Here is a 25,292-nt window from a genome sequence, read left to right on the forward strand (position 1 = left end):
TGCAAGAGTTGGCTGGTTACCTCCATGATAAATATATAAGAATGTGCCATTTCCCCTTAGAATTTGGACCCTTTGTCTTGGTTTAATCTTCCATGCCTCCTGAGGCACAGATATCTCGTAAGCCAGCTCACAGCCATCAAAAGTGGTATTTTAGAAAGCTTTACAGGAGAGGAAAGATGTGTGTGAAATGAGTTGGCTCTATCCCAGTTCAATTATTTATCTGGAGGGTGGATTAACTTTTCCAGCCTGTTTCTCACTTGTTAAGAACATTTAGCAAGTAACGGCAGATCTATACATTTTTATATATACAAAGAGTTACGCAGAGTTCTAGAACTCTTTAGTCCTCAGGAAAGAGTGAGTCAAGGGGTTAAAGTGCTTTGCAACTGAGGTTTGGCTACACTCCAGGTAGATAGTTTCTATGAGCACATCATAGTACCAGTAAATAATATATTCAAGTAATATTTAAGTATCACCATGAGTAATGTTGATCTATCACTGTGTGCTTTCTGTAGCTATGAAAATTCATCTCTGGAGACAATTTTCACTCATGGCAGTTGGCCCACTTTCTGGATCAAAGCGGCATCTTGCTGGACATGTGTCCTTCTTTACTTGTGGATACTCCTGGCCCCAACATGTTTTTCAGGATCTGGACAGACTCACAGGAATGGCCCACCACAGCACATCATGCGAAAGAGAGCGTTCAGGAGAGTGACAGTATCGAAATGACATCACTGTCAACATGAGGAACATTTACCTGAAATGTCTGCTAACTGATAACCATGAAGCAGCAGTGTATATAAACGAAGCAAGAACTGATTAAGCTAACTGAAACTCTAAATGACGAAGTCCAACAGTTGCTTGGACCATGCAGGATTATATGGACAGATGACAATAGGTTGCTTCCTGTTGCAATAAGACTTTAATGTTTTTGGTCAACATGTGTAGATAATTATCCAGCTCAGTTGCTGATGCATTAAATTATGTGACTGCTTCAGAACCAATGAAGACACCAAGCTGTCACTGATTGTGCTACCTGGATATGTAAGGCAGATCGAATTCTTTGTTAGATATTCTTTAGCTGTCAAGATCTCATACTTTTCAAAATCTTCCACTCCTGAATCTGGGCAAGCACACCCTTGCCCATCAAATTTGTGTCAATAAATTCTTCTAGTGATGATATATCCGGGCTGGTAGTATTTGCCCCATAAACATGCATAGATGAGGTTCTTGTAAAGCCATCTTATATCTAAATATCAGTAGCCTTATGGCACAATTCCCCTGTAGAATAATATTTGTCCCCAAGACTGAAGGCTATTAGGAAAACAAGCAAATCATACAATCCAATCAATAATTAATTCTTGTTGACCTTACTGTGGTGTATTGCAGATACTGTTAAAGCTGTGCTGAAGTTGACAGTATTGTAACATGAGGATATGGTGCTAACATATTTCCTTAGCAGTGTTTTCTGGGCCTCTACAAAGCTCACTAAGGTTAAGCAGTGAAAATGCAGCTTGGTGGAAAATCTCTAATGAACAGAAATTCCAACAATGATGACCCCCCTCCATTCTTCATGAAAAAGGCAGTAAAATGCTCACAAACTGAATGAATGACACTTATTTACAAAGCTTGTTTTTATACGACACTGTCTTGTGTGCTTATTGATGGTTTGATTTTTGAGAACGGCTTGAGCTATTTGCACAATCTAGTGTTTCAAATGCTTTATTCTCCTTTTTAGCAGCCCAAATGCTAAAAAGAAAGTTTTGCAGAGAAGATATCCTGGGATTAAATCCTGTAGAATTGTCGCCTACAGGCAACACAATAAAGCTTGCATCCTAGCTGTGCAGTCTGCATACCTCTGCTTTCATTTATACATAATGAGATTACAGCAGCAAAGCTACCTGAAGTGTCCCCCAAAGCCTTGAGCATAATTCCTTCGAAGGAATTACCTTGATTCGCATAGGCAAGCTAGATTTAAATTGGAATTACTGCTCCCTTCATGTGAAAACTCCTCCTAGCAGGGTGAGCTGTCCAGTAATTTTGTTTTATTATAGTCTGGGTCAGTGATGAATAACCGAGTCACTGTACAGGTTTGTGAACTAACGTTCTCATAGTTAATAGGAATGTATTTCACAAGACTATGCAGTGCCAAGCTATGTCATGACTGGTCTGGACAATTAGACCTCGTTAAAGAGAAAGTTCTTACACATGCAGGTGACAGGTGTGATAATACCGACACTTGCACTAGGTTTATAAAATCTAAAAATAAATGACAATAGGCATGATTACATTTAAATCGTTAAAGATACATTTACTTTGTCCATGAAGGCATATCGGGGCAGTCTCTCCCAATTAACCCTTTACTTTGTATTTAGAATCATAACTACCGTATTTACTAAAGATGATAATCTATTGACCAATCTAGCCTGATCTTTATAAAAAAAAATTATTTTAGTCTTATTGTTGACGATAGCCTTATGCACACTTTAAGCATTCTTGAATTCATTTACTGTTAATATTTCCTACTTTTCCTAACAAACTATTACAGGTATCTGCTATCTTTTCTGTTCTCTATGTGTGTAGCATCAGCACAGACTAGATTGTCATTGTCGCAAGACATGTAAAAATGTAATTAAGGATGTGTGTGTTTTCTGTTTATTTTGTAGTCCTTTAGTATGTATTAGAATTGAGTAACGGCGATAGCATGCTCTCAAGGCATTTGCAGAAAAGCACCCACTGCTGGAAACACCTTTGGGACTTACACCTACATGGGGCTTCTTTCCATTTTTGCAATCATTCATCGTCAAGTTGGTAATCTCCGGCTGTTGCTAAAGTTGGCGAATCTTCGCTGTATCCACGCTCTAAAAATTCTGTTTTAACAACTGGTAATTAGTGGCTGGTGAAAGTTTTAACTTTGCAAGTTTTAAGTCTCCCATTGAGTTAATTTGCAGATGATGAATGCTAACATCTGGTTTCCATGCTAGATGTAAAAAATTATCACCTGCCACCTGCCCCATTCTAGGTGTAAAGAGGAAAAGACAAATTAATGACTGCAAACTTTCCTGAGTTTAAAAAAAATGCTAAGTGATTTTTAGTGTCAGTAGAAACAAATGTAAACAGAGTTCAGACATTAAAGGATCACTATAGTGTCAGGAAAACAAAGTGTTTTTCCTGACACTATAGTGCCCTGAGGGTGCCCCCACCCTCAGGGTCCCCCTCCTGTGGCGCTGAAGGGGTTAAAACCCCTTCAGCAGCTTACCTTAATCCAGCGCCGGGCTCCCTCGGCGCTGGTGACCTCTCCTCACCGCCCGACGTCAGCTCCTTAATGGAGCGGAATGCGCATGTGCGGCAAGTGCTGTGCGCGCATTCGAATGCTGCGCGCGCATTCAAGGAGTCCACAGGAAAGCATTTCTCAATGCTTTCCTATGGACGCTGTGCGCGATGGATGCAAAATTCATGACAGCCAATAGAGGCTGGAATAACCACAAATGTAAACAGAGAAACTGCTATGTTTGCATGTGAAGGGTTAAAACCTGAGGGACCTGGCACCCAGACCACTTCATTGAGCTGAAGTGGTCTGGGTGACTATAGTGTACCGTTAAAGAGACACTGTAGGCACCCAGACCACTTCAGCGAATTCAAGTAATCTGGATGCTGTGACCTTTTGCACTTAGTGCTGCAATGTAAAAAAAATTGCAGTTCCAGAGACTGCCCTCTGTGGCTGTCTAACATACAGCCACTAGGGGGGTTTCTGGAATCCAAACGGACTTTTGGTCAGTTATCTGACGCTTGAAGTCCTTACAGACCTCCAGCGTCAGATTTTTCCCATAGGGAAGCATTGAATAATGCTTTCGTGGAGAGGTCTAATGCGCGTGCAGTCATTGCCGCGCATGCCCATTAGGTCTCCCCCACCTGCTAACGTTGGGTGGGGAGGAGCATGGGCGGAGCCTGACCCAGCGTCGAGGGACATTGGCGCTGAATTCAAGTAAGTGGCTTAAGGGGTTTTAACCCCTTCAGCCCTGCTGGAGGGGGCCCTGAGGGAGGGGGGCACTGCAGGAGCCTGTAGTGCCATGAAAACGGGTTTGTTTTCCTGGCATTATAGGATCCCTTTAAACGCAAGTGTTGACCATGGCAATCTGCCATATTTTGTAGCCGCAAATGTCTGGTTGTTGGTATTAACAATTAATGGAAACATTTTACCAAAATCCTTGTTGGGAATTCAAATTTTATGGCCAATATAGCTGACTTAAAAAGATTCTCCTAGTCAGCTAGTTTTTAAGTTTAGCTATTTTGACTTAAAATTGTAAAGTTCCCAAAAATTCTAATTTATTTTAGTGCATAAACCAGAGTCTGTAAAAATACAAATATTATTTTTATCAATGTCGATAAATGTACCTGCCGTGTGCACAGTCAATAAGTGCTGGGGCATTTCAGAAGCAGCAAATGTCAAACTGCCCGAAAATCTAGAAATATGTATGTTATTATAGTATTTATAATAACATAGAATATTCATGGCTCTCCTTAAGAGACCAAGGGTGCCAAGTTATGAAATAGACAAGACACAAATAAATATTTTTAAGTATTTGCCACTTTTACATTTTCAGGATTTCTTAGTACAATCTCAGTGCTTAAAGCTAGATATTCTCTTCTGTGAGAGTCTTTAACAGCAAAAAAAATGAAATATATCTCATATGAAGCGGACTAGATTTTGCCCTGGCAGCTGTGGTTGGACTGATATTCCCACAATTCTCTGCTAGTTGTAGTTTATCAGGTAGGGGGCTCATTTTCAGATGCCCAACGTATATATAATTACTGCTAATGGTGGGAAGCTTCACAGCTATGAGGAGAACATTTAGATTTATAGTCCCCGTAAGCAGGTGGCTCCAGACTGGCACTTCACAGAAGCCATTGAGGATAACACAATGAGAAATTGAGTCGAGTCATTAAATCAGAAATTGTAAACAGACTCAGAAAAGGTCAGAAAATAGAATTGGTGTATCAAAATTATTTTAGCCACTAGAATAGTCAAATGTGTGATGTAAACACAAAAGATCAGAAACATTACATCACAAATTATTCTCAAATACTTGGAAATGACAGTGTTTAACATGAAAAAAAATAAAACTTTTTAAAGTAATTTCAGATTAAATGATTGTCATGCTTCATTTGTTGGTATATTTTATTAAATGCTTTATGCTTTTACAATAAGTGTACACACGCACACACGCCTTTGGTACATACCACCCTGTATAAATATAGAAATTCTTACACACCTGTGCGTGACTCTTTATAAGTTTAGAGTTCATTTTCCAAGCTCGTGAAAATAAATTACGCTTGCAGTATATGCACCTCTAGGTTTTCTTCTTTACATAAATATAGTAGAATATATATTTTATACAGTTGCTAAAAAAAAGAAAAAGAAAAAAAAAAAAGAACACTTTATAGACATTTCAGCAAAACTGAATTTGCTTTTAGTTATAGATTTAAAAAAATCTGTGAAGCTTTGCACTCCAACTACAATAACTCTTAATGGCTAGTGCTTGGTAATAACCATTTCATTCAAATATCTATAATAGGGAGCATAATAGTAGTTACCCACACTCTGGGACTTGGTATCCAAATGTTACTTTATTTCAAAACAGTCATCTAAAATGTCAATGTTTCTGTTCCTCTTGGGAACTTTCTTCAGGACAATTCAAGTTCCTCTTAGGAACTTTCTTCAGGAGAATCTTGATTGTCCTGAAGAAAGTTCACAAGGAACCAGAAGATTTAACATGTTAGATGACGGTTTTGAAATAAAGAAGTAACGTTTGGATACCAAATCCCAGAGTGCGGGTAACTACTATTAAGATCCCTCAGAGGTGGAATAAAAGGTAGATCTCAAGTGTCCTATAACTGACAATTCTTAGCTGTAGATCTACCATTTGCAAATCTTTGTGTGTACAGTGCCTTGTGTGTGAATGTAGGTGTATTTTTGTATGAAGTATGTGTGTGAATGTTTGTGCATTTGTGCATATAGCCAATGTTAGAATGCAGGTGTGTATTTGTGTGTAGTGTCTGTATTTGAATGCAGGGGTGTGATTTTGTGCAGTGATGGTGTTTGCACACAAGACTGTTTTTGTGTACAGTGTTGGAGTTTGAGCACAGGGTTGCGTTTCTGTTTAATGTTGTTGTTGAGTGCAGTGGTTGGTTTATTGTGGTGTCAGTGCTTGAATGTAGGGATAAGTTTGTGTGTGATGTTGATATTTGCATGCAAATGTGTGTTCACATATACACACAGAAACACACATACACTGCCATATAAAGATATACACACATACACTGCCACACACAGATGTATACACACACAGCTACATTCTAAGAGACACACGCTACATTCTAAAAGACACACACTGACACACACAGATTGATACACATGAACAGATACACTGACATACACACAAACATACACATGCTGCTAAACACTGGCACACATGCACCTATACACACAAATACACAGACATACCCACTGACACACATACAGATTCACAAACAGTGACCCATATTCACACAACAGACACACATAGGTACATTCACACCTTTGCTGTGAGCACTTTAAATGTCTCCTCTGGGTCCAGGTAAGTCTCTTTGCAATCCTGCTTATATTTTGGTGCGCAAACCTTGCCTGGACACACATCTGCACACAAGCAAAAGGAGTTTCATTGTGAGGTGCAAGCTTGCAAAATGTCCAAAGAAAAGATCTCACCCTTTACCCCTCCCAATTCCATCTCTTAATCCTTTCCAATGACATCAATTAATACTTAGTCTCTAGCTAGAATCAAACCTTCATTTCCTTGCCCTGACTCTGCATCTTTACTCCAAGCACCAGGAACCAACTTCAAATCACTGAAATAGTCATGGTACTTGGGGTCTGCATTTGCAGCATTAAAACGAAAAACAATGCACATTAAGCACTAAAGCAGCATTTCAACGAGAAACACTGCACATAAAGAGTTAAAATAATTTGCCGCTGGAAGTGTAATTCCACCTCTGGCTGTGTTAATTGCCTGTTTAGAACAAGACTTCCAGGCTGCCTAATGTCAATTCTGTGCACTCTTGGCATCTATCGTCAGCACGCATAACAGCCAGAAGACGAATGGTGCCATGCCTTCTACCTCCTTGGTGCCCAAGTTATCTGCTAAGTCCATACTCCGGGATGTTTTGAATTGAGAAGTGATGTCACCAGAGGAGTATCAGGCTGCGGAGAACTGAAGCGCAGGATAGAATGTCAAGTTTATAAAAAAAATTTTTTATGGAGGGTGGAGCGCCAGACAAGCCAACAAGGGTTACTTTAACCAAAAACAGTATTTTATGAAAACACTGTGTAAAAGTTGCAATAACAACTAGAGAAACCGTCACTATGGTTCTCCTTTCCTACTCTTGTAGCCATTCCCCCACCCCATGTCACTATCCTCCATCACCCTCTACTAACATCTTATTCTCACTCCAGTGCCCTCCACTCACCTTAGCCACCCCAGTATCACCATTGTCTCCATTTGTTGTCTTTGGTTCACAGCATGAGATGTAGTATTAATGCACAATCACATAAGTTCACATTATGTGCAAGAAATACATTACCAGATGCCCATGCAGAAAGAAGCAGGGGTCAAAACACAAACCTCGGTGTCTAGCAAACACTACAGTGACAATTATGCCCCTAAAGCCCCCAAGCAATACCACTGGTCCTAAGTCTATAATTGAAAGTGCATTGCATATATTTAAAAAAAAGAACCATTTCATCCAGCAGTTAGAGAATTAATGCAGAGCGCCATTTGGAATAATTAACTTTATAGGCCTTTGGTAGCTTATTGCTAATGTAAGTTGTCCAATACATACTTAAATAGGCTGTACAAGGCAAGACAGTGCATAGCTATGCAAAGTCACAGTTAATGATTATTTACAGTGTTATTCAGTGCAAACGTGTCCTGTATGGAAATAATTATTGATCCTGCTTTGTCATGGCTTGATATCCATACTTGGCACATTCTTGGTCAAGATTCCGTATTGTCTTCTGCTCCCTTGGTCTATAGGGACGTACAAAGCTGTCCGTTTCCAGCAATATCCTGTTAAGTGTGTTTTCATAATTAACATGTCTACGGGCCATTATGATATATTCCCTTCTCTCCAGCAGATTAGGACAGTCACAGGTATTTGGGACCCACATATATTCCCGTCTTAGGATTGGGAAGTTGTTCTTGTAAGTCATCATCACTTGGATATCATAGCACGTTTCCTTCCCAACAGTCTTTTTGCTTACAACTCTGCCCCGGAAAACTGTAGAACCGTAGAAAACATAAAGTGTTGATACAGCATGTGTTCTTTTATGTTACAGCCAGACAGTGTCTGGTCTACTGCTGGCAGAGCAAAAAAGAAAAATCACAATTACTTACCAAAGTCCTTCTGACAATACTGTTTGATTTTGTTTTGCCGTCCTTTCACTTTTCTGCATTTTCCACATTTATCTGCAATTATAAATAATCATTTGATGATTGCACTTGTGATCCTAACTGCAAATTAAACATCATTCTCAGCAACTCGTGTTGAGTTTTAAATATCAGTCTGTTAAAGCTATCCCTTGCATACAGAAGTTTCTGGGCCAGAAAGCTTTGCTGACATGCATGCTTGGGTGAAACAGAGAGAAGGCAATTGGACAGGAGGAATTGCATGGTTGGGAGAAGATTCTTTATTTGGACATACAAAGGCGAAATTAGGAGTAATTGTCTTGGCTGTAGACAACAGTCTTTAGTATTTCAATGCACATCCAAGGGCCTCTGCATTATAAAGGACGTAACACCAGACAATAAACAGTAACTGTGTCTTTAGCTTCAGAACATAAAAATTATCCATGTATTCTACTTGTACAGGGACACTCCAAGCCACCAAAACCACACTTATGGATTTGCTATGTAATCATGCAGAAGGTTGCCTGGACCCCACCTGCAGTTCTTTCTAGATTAACAAAATGAAAGTGTTATGCATGACACAATTACAAACAGAATCTTTGCATGAATGAGAAGAGTTATCCATTTTGGTGGTGAGCAAGCTTGCAATTGACTTCATATATGCAGTTGTAAGTAGTAATTCACCATTCCTTTAAAAAAAACTGAAACTGTTAGGGACACTGCAGCTAATACCAGGAATTGATGACACTTGAAGAAATTTGCTAGGTATGGAATCATTTTAATTTTTTTTAAATGTCCATCTCTAAATGCATGAGAAAGTTACGGTAATAGTGGTGTAATATTCACATTAGTGTGTCATTTCAATGTAGTAAGGAAATGTTTAAATGAAAATAAGTAATATACTTCTGCTGATGGCACCTGTGCCTTGTGTTTGGAACATATTATTTTACTGGCATGCCTATCTCCCAATGGGCCCAACACACACACACACACACACATATGAGCAGTGGTCATGTTTTTCCATGATGCTACACATTTGCAGGAGAGATCATGTACTGCGTACACCAAATAATAGCAAGAATCTTCATTTGCATTGAATGAAAAATTAAAAAAAGCAATTTAAATGAAGATTTTCTTGAAAAAAAAAACAACAACAACAACCGTGGTTAGCTCTAAGAATGTGCAATTACATCCAAAATAACAGTTATATTTCACTTTCTTGTCATGTAGAGCAGGGCTGTCTAACCTGCAGCCCCACAGATGTTGTTGAACTACAACTCCATGCCATGAATCCCTGGCTATCTGTTTCATTGAAAGAATCAAGGGAGTTGTAGTTCAGCAACATCTGGGGGGCCGCAGGTTGGACAGGAGTGATGTAGCGTTTAGCAGATTCAGATGCATGCCATAAATGCTAATCTAATAATGGCTTATGCAACATGTAGGTTGCATGATAGTAAATACAGTAAATGGAAGTAAAATTTTAAAATTATTATGGAATTGATCAGTGTGGCAAGATATCATAGATTTCATTTATATATATATATAAAATCCTATCCTGTTTATTATTATTTTTTTTTTAATGGACGCAAGATGCATTTTCCCCACTATATAGTGAGAAAAATATATTTTCAAAAAAAATAAATATATATATACATATGTATACACATTCATTTTAATATATAAATACATACAACACACAAAAAAATAAAAGCCTGTGATAAATCCCCAGCACCTTTCCATGTACTTGAGACACTTTATGCAACATTAATACTTAAAGCTTTGCCTGTTGTGTTCAATGATTAAATGTCCCTCTGTGCTGGAGCTCAGATGGCAATGGGAATTGTTGAGAAGGGCTGGGGAGATAAGATTAGCAAACAAAACATAGCTTTGGAATCCCAATGTTGAGAATGCTTAATTGTCCCCTATTGATCCCTCGACATGTGCCAGAAAGCAAGCAGTGTGTTGCTTAAATGAGGTTCAAGATGAGGCACGTCTCAGAAACAGCAGATTGAAACAGATAAAAGGGGGGAAAAAAAGAGAGGAACGTCTGAAACTTAAATGTATTACAAAACCGAATTGCCAGTCAATACAAATTATTTAGAAATACAAGCTATAAAGTATTTATTTTCACTGTGAGTGTTTCAATTTAACATTTTAGATGCTAACACAACAATTATTATTTTTTAATGTGTTGTAGGAAAGTGCTCCTGCCTTATTTCTTATGTTTTTATGAGCATTTCAGGGTCAAAAACCCATAAGGGCTCTTTTTTTATCCACTGCTAATATCGTTTTTGCTGTTAGTTCAAAGTAATTTTCAGAAGAGCAGAGTCAAATAGCAACAACAATAAGGCTAATTAGCAATAACACAGCTAATGCATAGTGAATAATGGCAATGTGAGCTATTCATTCAATGTCACTGATGATACATAAATGGTCAGAAATGCACAATACATAACATTAATACTGGACCCTCCTAAGTGACTGAAAGATAAACTAGACATTTGTGTTCTGTAAAATCAACTTGGGTGACTCAACACAGCAGCTGCATAATCCTACCCTCATCGCATAGTGATAGTCAAAGCAGCTGTAGGAGATCCTGTGATTGGGTATATCTTTAAACCTGAATGCCAACCCAAAGTCTCCTCTATTATATCCTGGTTTAGATGAAACAAAGCCCGCTCGGGATAAAACATTAGTGGGGCATTTTAGACCACAAGATCACAAGATAGTCGCATCAAAGGTTTCAGAAGTAAAAAAGTTGGTTCCCATCATGGAGGAGCACAATTTGTGATTCTAGAAGCCTTGTGTCTGGTATCATTATTGGAGGGTTTAAAATGAATAAAGGGGTCAATGGCAGGTCAGGGGTTTTATTTACATACATTTTATGGTATAAGAGTTTAGGTTGTGGGAGACTTATGCTTCTGGGCAGCAAAACTTGCCCACTTCTCAGCGGGCCCTGACCCCTGACTAAAGTCCTTCTATATTATTGCACTATGTTTGGTGTCACAGCTTAACCTCTTAAGGACACATGACATGTGTAACATGTCATGTTTCCCTTTTATTCCAGAAGTTTGGTCCTTAAGGGGTTAAGGTGGGGCCTGACCGGTATGAGAAAAAACAAATGTGGGCCCTCAAAGTAGGCTATGGTGATGCATGTCCCACTAGAGCAGGGATAGGCAACCTTCAACACTCCAGATGTTTTGAATTACATCTCTCGTGATGCTTTGCCAGCATTGTAGCTGTCAGAGCATTATGGTAGGTGTAGTCCACAACACCTGGAGAGACAAAGCTTGCCTATGCCTGCACTAGAGGAAAGACAAACGGGTGGACACGATCTCATGGACAATGGAATAAGGGAAATTGCCTTCTGCCATGAATGGAGCTGAGGCCTGAGGCATGAGAGCGGAGCATTGTGGGTACTTTACTCACCAGTGAGTAAAAAAAAGTATAATAAAGATAATTATTCTCTACTAAATGCATTTTGCGGGAAAGAGATACATTTCAACACTGTTTTTCACTAAAGTGGGAACTGCCAGGAGTTCAATGTAAATTTCAAAATTTAGGCCAACATATCTGAATTAGAGTAATTCACAAAATACATTCTGTTTCCAGTTTGGCTATTTTTGCCTAAATTTTGAAATTAACTTTGTTTTCACTTTCTGACAATTCGTGAATAATGAGATCAATATAGATGTCTGCTGATAATGAGATCAATATAGATGCTGATAATGAGATCGATATAGTTGTCACTTAAATACATTAGAAAATTGCTTCCTAATATAAAGTAAATTAAATACCCAAATGCATTAAACAAATAAAACCTTTAACTTTTATTTAAGTCATATTTTTACTAATTAGTTTTGCTGTCCAAACCTACTCCTTCCTTGTGGTTGGTTAAGAACTCACTGCAGAAGCTGAACAGCAGCATATTTATATATATTTATCATCACTATCATTTTAAATGAACACAAATAACTGAAAACTGTGAGAGCTGAAGCCAAGAAAATCCAAAAGGTTAAACAGACAAAAAATGAGCCCCTATAACTGCACATTAGCCAAAAGTAGTGTTTTGTTTTTTTTCTACAATAAAAGTGGAAGCGCCACTTCATACCACTTCTCGTGAATAAACGTCTAAATACATTCTTCCGGAGCGATACAAAGAGATAAAATCTTGTAAAAATAAAGGCTTTTTATAGTCAGCCTTTTCATGTAGCTCCAGTAAGTAACACTGCTAGAATTCTTACATTTTCACATGTTCAGGACCTATGTCAGTCCGATACAGTATCGTATGAACAATCAGCCAGAGCCAATGATCTAACACACCCAATTCCTTTCCACACTGCTACGAGGACACCATACAACCATGCCTTGGAAATTTGCAATTGGCTCTATGCCAGGGTGTTTTTGCCAAATAACTGACATCCTGACATTTTTTTTTCCAGATAATTTTCTGCATCTTCGCTTTGCCACTCCTGAAATGATATCCTGCTAACAGATCAAAGGTAGCATTCTCAGTCAGCCAAGCAGAAAGTATGAAGGAAAAATGAAGTGCAATACTAAATCAGACAGGACTATGAAAAGAATAGGCGCAGGAGCAGATTCTGCGTATTAAAAGTGTATGTATGGGAATATTAAAGTCTTTATACCCTAATCTTCAAACTGAGGAAATACAATTCTGAACAGCAGAACTTTCACTAGACAAGATATGATAATATAGGAGGTGGAGAAATTTTCCAGATTAGACATTTAAACCTAAAGTTAGCAATTTGTATTTCAATATGATACATTCTGGAATTTAGTAAATAAACCCAGCCACATAAATACAACGTATAGTATTTTCTGTAAGCTGTTAATGTGTCAACTAAAACTTTGTATGTTTTACCCATTCGTGTCATATTATGATATACATGAATGGCACATTATTTACTACCTTTTACTCCATGAGTTCTGATGTTGTATCCTCTGGGCTGGCTATTACTATTATTATTATCAAAATTTATCAAACATGTTCTATAGTGCTTTACAATGAGGACGTAAAACAGAAAATACATGACAAACAAATGAATGTGAACTAGAACAAGACATGAAGAAGGTAATTCTAAAGGTTCCATGTAAAATAGCACATAAATTAAATAAAAGTTGCTTAACACTGCGCCCCTACTCTGCACCTCTCAAATATAGTCCTCAATTTAATATTTTTGGATAGGCTTTTCGAATTATTTAATATTTTTTGGATAAAACTTTTCAAATAGTTTTTTAGAATATTAAAATATAAAAAAATGATATAAATTAGATAATAATTTTAATATACATTTATAAAAAAATCTCAATATTAGAATCTGAAAAGCTTATGCAAAAATATAAAATTGAGGACATAGTCCTTTAGTCAGTCCATAGTCTTACACGAAGATTCATTAGTGGGTATAAATGGTCCTCCTGTGGTCTAGTGGAAGGAACTGTCTGCTCACAGCTTTCCTGCTCCCTCCTTGATGGAGGACACTGGGATCGCTAGAGGTGGTGCCCCCACTTTTATAAAAAGGTGTGAACTTGTGTGGAGTGAAGGTCATTTGAGGTCAGGTTCCCCACTTTATGAATTTATATCCCTAATTACAAAATACTGGATGATATTCTATTATTTGGAGACTGATCGAGCAAGTTCAATTAATCACAGTCTCAGTGAATTAAAATGTCGCAATAATCTGTCTACACAGAGCATAACTATATTTTCTGTACAGCACAGCTATTATCAGATTATCAGTGCTAACTGCTATTGTAGCATCAGATGTTCCTGCTATGACAGAGTAAAGACACGAGCTGGGGGTGTTCTAAAAGCCCAACCTACACAATGAGGATTTGGAGTTCACCTGAGGAGAAAGGTTCAGAGCAGAATGCCCGCATAATCAATGCGCAAACCAAAAGATCCACAGCCTGTGCTCCCAGCAAGACTGGAAGCACGTATTCATTGTGTTCGGGAAATCAACAGATCTGCTTGGCTGAAATAGGAACAGAGGAATTTGAGATTGCATGCGGGCTCAGATTCAAGTGCTTTACGCTACCTCTATCCAACTATAAATTATTAAAGCGACAAACACACTAATGGAACTCAAGAGGTTAATAAAATACTAATCCATTAACACTTCGATTCTAATCATGTTTTTTATTTTATTGTACAGAACTAAAAGTGTGCAGATAGTAAACCATTTTTTTTTTTTTTTTTAAATTTGCATTTTATTAGCTTTTGCACATAAATCTTACAACGTGACCAATATATGGGTAGAGTAAAGTATAGTAAAATATAAACATTTGCAATGCTGGGTATGGGTCCATATCACATATAGTCAAACAACACTACATGTTAAGGAGATATGATACTAGGTTAAAATATGCTAGTTTTACTTGTAATGTCTAGGATTAGAGTAAAGTGTCTCTAGATTTTAGTTGTGTCTTCGGTCTCTCGTCATTGATCGTAGGCTTGTTTTGCCGTCCTCGCATTGTAGGTTTGCGCTGGAACTCTTCAGGTAGTGTTCCTCGAGCCCCGTAATTTTTGCAATGGAAGGGTCTTCACTACTGCAGATTCCAGTCTCCACCGTGGTGCGGTGTGGCCCTGAGTCATAGGGGTCCGTATGTCGTGCCCCTTGGGGTCTGCTCGTTTCTTTGGTGTAGGCTCCGGTTGTATTTGTTGTCGTCTGTCTGTTAGTGCATTAAGGCTGCGGAGGAAAGGTTCTGGTTCCTCGGAGGAAGTGAGGGTGACCTGTCCTGTTCCCGACATTGCCAAGAGTGACCCGTCCGCTCCCCATCTGTACTTCACGGAATTGTCTCTTAGTCTCTTTGCTATGGGTGCCAGTTTCCTCTTCTCTACCAATACTGCAAAAGGGAGATCACTGTATATCGCCAGTGTAGTGTTTTCGTAGTGTATGGTTTGTACTTCCCTGGATCTGGCCATGATCGCGGCTCGTACCGCTATGTCTCTTGTGAGAGCGATTGTGTCTCTCGGGGCGTCGCTAGGTGCTGCAACGGACTTTTTCACCCTGAATGCTGCTTTTATGGCGGGTGAGGTTACTTCACTTTTGATTCCCAGAGCTGTTATCGAGTTCCTGGCGAACTCCAATAAGTGCTCCCCTTCAACAGACTCTGGGATACCCCTAATACGGATGTTCCTTTGTCTGTGTCTGGTTTCGAGCAGTGTCATTGCCCGTTGCATCTGGCGTACCTGAGTGGTGAGTTCCGCTATTTGGCTGCTGTTGCTTTGTATGTGGCTGTCTCTGGCGGTTTCTCTCTCCTCCACCTCTTTCACTTTTTGTTGTATAATCCCCATTTCATTTTGTGTCTCCGCCAAATCTGCCTTCCAGATCTTTCTCAGGTCCTTTAGCAGGTTCTTAATGTCCCCTTTAGTGGATGGGGATGAGTCTTCTTCCGACTCCGAGGTGTGGGGGGGTCTCCCCCTGTGCGGATGAGGGAATCGATTCCTCTCCCTCCTGAGAGTCTTCCGAGGCTTCTGGGTCTGTGTGGGCTTCGGGCGCCATCTTGGGCTGCAGCCGCGGTTCAGGCCTGCTGAAGGAGAGCCTGATATCAGGCATACGCGGGGGTTCGGGTCGTGCTCTTTGACGATTTTTGCGGCCCATTTCGTTCTCTGGGGGTTCGTGGGTCTCTTGCTGTGAGTAAAGTTAGTTTTTTATCGGCTTTTCTTTCTTTTTTTTGTGGGTTCCTGTCGGAGCTCCACAGATAGACGTCTGATTCAGTGCTCTGCCGGCCACGCCCCCCCGATAGTAAACCATTTTTAGTTTCAAGGAGTATTACTCAGTGTAAAGAATATTCCATCTTTGTTTGATAAAGCTGTAAATTTACGCAAGGCTTGCGCACTGGCAGAAACAATTAGGCCATGGTTTCAGTCATGGTAGTGAGCAATTTGCAGCTTTATCAATGACACAGTAGTTCTGTCATAGACTAGCGATCCCAGCGGAATGTCCTCCATCAGAAAGAGAGAGGTGAGAGAATAGTCCAAACAGTCTATTATTCCAAGTTCCAACCACTAGACAACAGGACCATGATTTTCGTTGTAGACATTCAGTGGACTGACACAAAACAAAAAATAATTTTATCACACTGTGAATGAAGCAATGAGCACTAGATTATCAGATCTGTATGAAACCAAGAAGAAGGAAAGATAAACCATTACATAATGCTGCCAAGGGATATTGTACAATTACATACCTCCCATGTTTCCCTATTTAGGAGGGACAGTCCCTATTTTGGTCCCTCTTTTCTATGAGCTCCATATTGATGATGTGTGAGTGTGTAATAGAGCTCCACAGCAATAAAACTCACAGTAATGTATCTTCAAACTACAATAAATGTGTTTAGAAATCAGTCTGTGCTAAATATATACATTGTTCTTGTTCTAAATTACATTTTAGTTGCAAAAATTGTTAAGCCACCTAAAATTTCGCAGAATAGTATGGCCCCTGGCCACACCCACACTCACACCCCTAAATGTAAAGTGTCTGTCTTTATCCATTGGAAATGTTGGGAGATATGAATTGGTAGGAGTTTTCCTTTAAAAATAATTGAATAAATTAGAAAACAAATGTGGATATGATGGGCAGTAGCTGACCAGTTTAATCTTTTTCTCTATTAAAATACTAACTTACCATGTTGAAACCTTCAATGTCTCTTTGCACACACAAATAAAGATTTACCAAAAACAAAAAAGAAATACTAACTTACTGTCTGCTTTGGATTCTTTAACCTGGTTCCACTCGGGGTTGTCCCTCTCGAGGCGTGGGTGGTAGTGAGGTCTCTTTGCTGGAGTTGTTGGTCTTCGTGCTGTCAAGAAACAGCCAAAACATTTAAATGAAGCAATTTCTACTATTCTATGATATTTACCCAACATGTTCGAAAAACGTATTTCTAAGTAAAATTGTCCATGAGGACAGCTCGAAGGGTGCGCACGTCAGGTAAATCTACATTTTTTTCTGTCTTTAAAAACTCCTCAGACCATGTTAATTTTTTTGACACTTTAAAAACTCCTAAACTTGTCACCTATTAAGCTTCCAGCTATCTTCTAAGCCTTCTGAGCCTAACGCATTTAAGTTAAACAAATGTTCTTTAAGTGTAACCTTTCATTTATATTTCAACTAAAGACGAAACAAAACAAACAAAATTTGATGTATTCAAAGGTATGTTTCCTAAGAAATGTCAATCCACTTGAAGTCAAGGAACTCGTTAGATTAAGGAAATTTAGGCCCCAGATCTAACCCTGATGAATATGTCAAATTGTAAAGATTTCAAAAGATAAATTCGACATTAAATTATAGAGATTAAATAGATCCATGCAGATAATTATTTAAAAACAAATACAGGTAGAAAAAGCATGAAAGCAGCTTTGTCTTCAGATATTTTCTGTCATATACCTCTTTAAAAATTTCCTATAGCCCACGGGGGGCTAAAGACACCCACACGAGACGCTATCGTGGTCTTCAGAGACCATGCATACATAGAGCGTCATGTGGGCTATGGGGCCAGCAACCAACATAGTAGTATCTTAACAATATATGGGTTGAGCGGACAAGCGGCCCACAGAAGGTATTGAATATGTACATACAACTGCATAACCGAATTGTAACGTAATGTTAATGCACCGAATATATGCAACCATTGTAACAAAGCATACTGCCGCTTTACTGTTCGATGTCAATGTCAACTGTATTCTATATAGGTTTGGATTACCGGAATAAAAAGAAATAAAGAATAAAAAAAAAATTAAAAAAAATTCCTATAGCCAGTGTTCTTCAACACTGAACTGAATATTTAATCTACAGCTAACCTGGAAATCCCATTAGTGGACTCTACATTCAGTAATATTTAGTATGTCTAAGAAGCATTTATTCACGTACAATGGAATCCTGGTAGCTACCTCGTTCAACTGGACAAATCACAGGTTCTAATTGGCTGTCGATCACATGTTCTGTGCAACGTTTTTCCATTACAACATTGTTAAAATGTGATGCAGTTGTAAGATGACCACCTTTACACTGAAAAACTGTCAGGTTTTCAAGTAGAAATTGCAGTCAAACATGTTACAGCTTGATTACGGGAAAAAAAAAACCTTAATCTGTTGGTAAATTGTTTTGAACTGATTTATGTAAAATATATTTCAGGTGACAAAGGCGCTTTAAAAACCGCTGAACCATTTTAAAAATGCTAAGAACTTGACAGTTGTTTTATGACCTAGTATGCAGGGAGATAGGTGATGGGACACTTTAGAATAATCTTCAAAAACAGTTTTCAGAAGACAATTGGAATGCGTGGAGTTTTTGAACAATTTCCATCTCAGTTAAGAGCTTTTTAGTTTTCAAGATATCTTGGCCTAAATTCTGCTAATTGGTTAGTATCTTCCCACAATTCAATATATAGTGAATAAGCCACCAGGATGACAAATGAAAACAAACATGGCCAGGCTGACACTCAATGATAAAAAGACATAAGGCATAAGGACATGTCAGGAAGCAGAAATATAAATATTTTTGATCTTTAACCTTTATTTCTGGGTGATGGTGATATGGAGTTAGTTCTGTTTTCTGTTATAGCTATTTGTGCCTGGATACAGGCTGCACAGAGGTATATACAAAGTAAAAAAAGATGGCTGATATTTTAAACAATCCACAGACGCCAATCTATCAATCATTGGAAGAACAGCTCCCTTGCCATTGAATTAATCCTTCCATTCCAATCTCAAAAAGTAGGTGTTTACATAAGCAAAGTTTGTCAATGGAACGTAGCCAATAAATTAAAAGGGTTCTCACAAAACAGGCTGACTAATCCCACAGACTAATTAGCCCTTTGTACACACTTTGCTTCTAAACATTCAGTGTGTCTTTGGGCTCAGGTCACCACACTTGACATGCAGATAATTATGTCCTTTTAGAGTATACTGTTCATCACACACATGTTTTTAAAAGGGCCCTTATAGTAGATTTTCATTAACTAGTAAAGAGAATGTTCTGTATATAACTGTAATGTTTTAGCAGAAGCTCAATAATTTCCATTTCATGTGATTGCTATAAACTGCAAGACCTCAAAAACGAAACAGTTCCATTTATAGAGATAAGTCATCTTTAGACATAAGAAAAACCAACAGTTTTGTAGGCAGTACGGCCATCCCTTAAGGAGCACCTCTTCCCTCCTCCCATTCCCATTTTTTTAAATTATTATGTTCTTCAAAAAATTAAGGATTAAAGGAACACTATAGGGTCAAAAACACAACCATGTATTCCTGACCCTATAGTGCTAAACCCACCATTTAGGTGGCCTGCCACCCCCTTTTCCCTCTTAGAAGGAATTAAAACTCACCTTAATTCCAGCACTGCGCAGGTCTGCTGGCGCTAGGTCCGCCCCCTTTGTGACATCATCAGAATTGCAGATTTTTAGTCACTCCAATGCTTTCCCACAGGGAAAGCATTGCATTGGCTAAAATCGGCAAGGGGCGGGGCAAAACTGCGTTGAATCAATGCATCTTGATGAGGAAAATTCAGCGTCCCCATGCAGAGCGTGGAGACGCTGAACGGCAAGGCTGCCTACTGTGCAGCACTGAGCCAGGAAGCACCTCCAGTGGCCATCTGAGGAGTGGCCACTTGGAGGTGTCCCTATGGGCAATGTAAACACTGCCTTTTCTCTGAAGTTTAGATATTTTTTTTATCTGAAAAGGCAGTGTTTGCATGAGAATGCCTGAAAGCAATGAATATACTCACCAGAACTACATTAAGCTGTAGTTGTTCAGGTGACTATAGTGTCCCTTTAATAAAAACTTTATAAAAGTTGAGCCAGGCTAAAAAGAAATAAGCAGGAATCAATCTTGCTATGAGTAGAGGTTATTTTTTATTCCAAACTAGATTGAAAGATTGGAGGCTCCCAGTGTATCTTTTTTATATCTCAGTATACCTCACATTGTACATGTTTTGTCCATATTGTTAGACTCAATCTTAGACAATAAACTAAGAAAAAAATACATTTTAAGAATACATTTTGTTATTCAATCAAAACATGATTCTACACTGGTGTACACCCTCAGTTGTTCATTAAAATGAAAATTTTTATTACATTATTTTTATAGTAATATTATATTATTGATTATTTGTATTCCTTTTTTTATTTTTTACATAGAGTTTTTTTTTGTTTGTTTGTAGGAAAGTAGATGGTGTGTACAATCTGGAGCGTTCACTCACTGATAATAAACACTAAAGTAAGAATTCAAAGTGAATGTTAAATTTAAACTCATAATAGCCGAATTGGAATTTTGGCTATTTATACCTGGGATTTGAAATTCATTCTAAATTCACCTTGAATTCTCAATTTAGTAAATAATGCTGAAAGTGTCAAACAAACCCATAGGAAATGATTCACTAAACTCCTAAGTGTAGTGAATTAAAAACTAAATGGCAAAGTTGTTGGCAAAAATGCCTAATCTGTGATTTGAGCAGAGTTCAAAAATGTTTACAAATCAGCTTTTGTTAACTACATTTTGCCATTCATTTTTAAATTTGGAGTTTAGTAAACAAATCCATAGTATTGTTCTATGTGCTTTTAAATTATTTAGTATTTGTAATGTCCCTTCAAGTCACTTTACACTGTCTCTATTCAGAATACTATGCTGTTAAATCTCTTTTTTTACTTTGTATATACCTCTGTGCAGTCTGTTATCCTGGCACAAATAGCTATAACAGAAAACAGAACTAACTCCATATCACCATCACCCAGGCATTAACATACACCCGTCTGTGATATCGCCACATATGGCAACACAAAGTCAGTAACAACAATATCGAAATTCAAATTGCATCCAAACCACCCTCTCTAACATGTATATCAACTGATACATTACAAGAGTACTGAGAAGGTCTACATGGGGTAAAATGAGGGATTTATGATCCCCCTCCCTTCACTTACCATGGTTTTTGGTGGTTGGTGCTGGCTGTGTAGTAGGTGGAGGAGCCCGAGTCACTGCTTCCTCTGTGTGTTCGTGCAGTGAGCTGCGGTCTCTTTGTTGCTGAATATAGTAATCTTTTGGAAGCCAGAATTCATACTCGATGCCAGCATTCTGCTCTGTGAATAGGATCTGAAACAGAATTAAAACAAAACAAAATATAAACAAACAATAACAGCTATAATGACAATGACAAAACAGGTGTGATAAAATATATTGAGTTTATATGGATTCTTGGTTAAAGGGACACTATAATCATCAGAACCACACAGCTTAATGTGGTTGTCCTGGTGTCTATAGCCTGTCCCTGCACTCTTTTTAATGTAAACACTGCCTTTTCAGAGAAAAGACTAGGTATTTATTTTATTTTGGTCTTCCAGCTTCTTAGTAGATAGCTTTCCAATCCTTGTGGGATTGCCAAAGGGATTCCAAAAAGACCTAAACAGACCCCTAATGCGATACCCTTAAATATGGCAATCCCACAAGGGTACCAATTTATGGGGTTAATTACTAAATGGCTGCAATGGATTGGAATTTCATTTGTCAAATAAAACTCTGAAAGGAATGCAACGGCCGAATTTCGTTTGAAAATGAATGAACAAACTGACAAAATTCGGTTCAGACAAAACACAATTTTTTATTGTCCGAATATATTTGGATGAAACAAAAATGTATTAATTACGAATAAGGCAATAAACTGTGGCCACCATCTACAATACGAACCATAACGTGCAGATCTTCTTTAGTCGGCCCAGCCGCCTCAAAGCTTTCCTGATTGTCAACAGAGCGCCGGTACTGGAACTTGGTCCCAACCACACTGTACTCTCCAGGATGGTTAATGGCCCAGTTCCCATTTATAATATAATGATGATTTCTGTCTCTCAGAGCTAGAATAACGGGAATAGGTTATGGTTGAGATAAATAAACAGAGTGAAAATAAAAAGATCATCCTGTTTTTCATTGCAACAGTAGTGAGACATGATAATTCAGGATCAAATGTTTTGTTAAAAAACATACCAACCATTTTGGTTAATACAAAATGCAAATATATGCCCACTCTGCCTACTTGTACTTACTAAAGGGGTACTGACAAAAGCACCAGCTTATATTTAGCATGTAGGTCTTCCTCACTTTGCTAACTCCAGCATGCCATAGAATCAACATGTTACATATTACGAACCACGTCAAAACCTGGGGAAGTACGAGGAAGCACAGCAGAGGAATGGAGGCTCAGTAGACATTCCACTGATTCACCATCATTCTACAACAATTTTCCCCTCTCTGCTGCCAGGCTCTGGTGTCCTGCACAGTTATAGTTTCCTAAGGTATAAGAGCAGCAGACAACAAGATGCAAGCTTATTTATACCGGTACAAAACTTATTTCCATTACCATAATAATTCATTAATAAACTGCAGAAGAGCCACCAATATTGGCCAATATTTTAGATGTATAAAGCAACAGTAACAAGTTAATAAATACAAGTATAATTACCTTTGTTAATACTTTGTGGAGCTAAAGCTCCCCCAGCTTTGAATGGCTGCCCTATGAACTGCACTTCCATGTAATCTGGTGCTGATTGAATCGAGATTATATGGCTTGTGGAAGAGCTTGGAGAGCTTCCTAGAGACTCTGGACCCTCGGTTACTACTGAAACTGGACTCAGCAGATACTGTTGCTAATGATCCCATTTGAAATGGTTGTGACTTTCTGTATTGTATGGCTGGAATGAAGCTAAATGTATAAGGTATCCATTTTGTGTGTTCCTGTCCTTCCTATCCCTGCTTTGTGGTTTTCCCATCGTTCCAAGAGATGGCTTTCAGACTAGTAAGAACTGTCTGCCCTGACACTCCTTTAATTCTCCCATGCAGTCCACAGTCGTTGTCCATGTCTGTCCCCAACCATGATACTGGCTGTAATTTAATCAAACTTCGCAGTGTGATTGGCTGCTTTCGCATCTTTACTGGTTGCCTTGTGTTCACTGTATAAACAATGAAATTTATAAAAATCCTGTTTAAATCTTAATATGTCTGTATGGTACTGTCCCCCACTTTATCAAGTCTGGCTGATATTTGTGGAGGAACTGGTGGAACTTCTGCTGAAGCCCCTTCTCTCTCTCTCTGGAAGATCCTTGTCACTACTAGTCGGGTAGTGATGGAAGAAAAAGGCTGGCACTCTGCTATATCACCTCTTACCAACCACAAATGCTGGGTGGATTAGGTCTGGGTCCCAGTACTACTGATAAGGGGTACTTTGGAATTTTGCCTCACACACAGCAGAACCTGAAGCAACCTGTAACACAGGGCAGAATGGAGATATTTTTGGCTGAAGCAGCAAACCAAAGGAGATTAGTGCCAGCAAAGACATAACCAGGAGAGAAAGCTATGGAGTTGCTGCATCCTAGGGCCTCCCCAGGAGAGTATTAGGTTGCTGGACTCTTGGATTCACGATACAATATGTCAGGAAAAACAATATGGAGCTTTACACTCCAGAGCCTATCACAAATACCTCGGCATGCCAAAGACCTAACTCCCAATCCAAGGCTTTGCCTACTGTTTCTCTTGGACTCATGATACTGATTATGGAAGTTGAGAGAATGCCAGTTTCTGGATGATACAAATTTTATGAATTGCAGAGTTAGAGCTTACTGATATTCCTGAGGTCTGGTATTACCTGGATGGTTAGCCACAGTATCCGCTGAGTCCAGTTTTAGAGAGTTCAGAATCTCTAGGAAGGAGGCGGGCCTCCAAGCTCCTCCACAAGCCATACAGTATCTGTTTAGCATTAAATTACAAGGGAAGGAAAGTTCCATAGAGAAGGCAGTCAAAGGTGGGGAAGCTTCTGTTACACCTGGATTACAAACTTCCTGTGATTTTACATTGGAAATGTGCAGCCTAAATGGGAAGCTGCCTATATCTCTCACTAAAAGCTATGTTTATATATTTCTACCTTTTTGTATATGTTTCAGAGCTGCTTTAAAGAATTTTATCTTGGTAAATGTCCTTTAAAAAGACTAAAAAAAAAAACACCTGTATTGTTATAAGCTCGGCACTAAATTGCACCTGGCAACCAGCATAGAGAAAGCATAATGTGAATAGGAAAAATCAAACAATATTTTTTTATTTCTCCTCTTCATTTGCAACGTTTGCCCTGGCTTTGCCTTGTCTGAACTGAATTATGATGTAATCTAATAAATCTTTAATATAAATGTTAAAGAAAACAGGTTAACACAAGTTATAGGTCATTATTATTGATTTATTCATCTGAGTAAATTGCAGAGAACTGGCAGTTCCTCTCTGAGAAAAACAGAGGGTAATGGACTCCACCCCACCTGTGAAGGTGAGCAGTGGTTTGGTGGGTAACTAATTGTACCTATTTATATAAAAGTACCAATTTTTTTATATAAACATTGTAATGCAGAACACATGTACGTTCATTATATTTAATTGCTTGTAAACTAACACTAAGTAATAATAGAAAGATGTTAAAAGATTTACAGCACATCATGAATACTCTTTTGTGCCAATCTCCATCTTCCTTCCTCTGTAGAGACATGTTTAACTGAGGGCAAGATAAAGTCTATTTCCTTATTATTGAATCAACAGGAACTCTCTATAATACTGGGAAATATTCTAAAAAGGAGGATCAAACATGAAGATTATATTTTTAATTAACCAGAGTTTTAAATATAGAAATTAGAGTTATTTTTGTTGTTACATTTACCGGTGACGTGGATATATTGTGGAATGTGTTTTTTTGGGGGGTTTTTTTTTTTTAGGGGAGTCCAATAACAGCCGCTGTGTAATCATCGCCTACTTAAACTAACTTAACTAATACAAATGTTAGACGTGTTTAAAGGGATTGAAGAAATTGCAAT

General features: G+C 38.4%; 2 protein-coding genes across 3 annotated transcripts in view; one reads left to right on the forward strand and one right to left on the reverse strand.

Moving 5' to 3' along the window:
* The window catches only part of SERINC4 (serine incorporator 4), a 55,541-nt gene extending 52,064 nt beyond the window's left edge, over positions 1-3,477 (forward strand). For both annotated transcript variants that reach the window (XM_063448937.1, XM_063448938.1), the window contains exon 12: positions 513-3,477. In XM_063448937.1, the coding sequence (XP_063305007.1) occupies positions 513-712 (200 nt within the window). In that variant the 3' untranslated portion in view covers positions 713-3,477. The remainder of the gene's footprint in view (positions 1-512) is intronic.
* A 1,681-nt stretch (positions 3,478-5,158) lies between these two features.
* Positions 5,159-25,292, reverse strand: part of ADAMTSL5 (ADAMTS like 5) — a 65,051-nt gene continuing 44,917 nt past the window's right edge. Inside the window, exons 9-13 of the mRNA XM_063448963.1 lie at positions 22,141-22,304; positions 21,381-21,549; positions 17,163-17,261; positions 8,427-8,498; positions 5,159-8,310 (exon numbers count right to left, since the gene is read on the reverse strand). Of these exons, the coding sequence (XP_063305033.1) occupies positions 7,976-8,310; positions 8,427-8,498; positions 17,163-17,261; positions 21,381-21,549; positions 22,141-22,304 (839 nt within the window). The 3' untranslated portion in view covers positions 5,159-7,975. The remainder of the gene's footprint in view (positions 8,311-8,426; positions 8,499-17,162; positions 17,262-21,380; positions 21,550-22,140; positions 22,305-25,292) is intronic.

This window comes from Pelobates fuscus, chromosome 3, assembly GCF_036172605.1.
Source record: "Pelobates fuscus isolate aPelFus1 chromosome 3, aPelFus1.pri, whole genome shotgun sequence".
NCBI classification, from domain to species: Eukaryota; Metazoa; Chordata; class Amphibia; order Anura; family Pelobatidae; genus Pelobates; species Pelobates fuscus.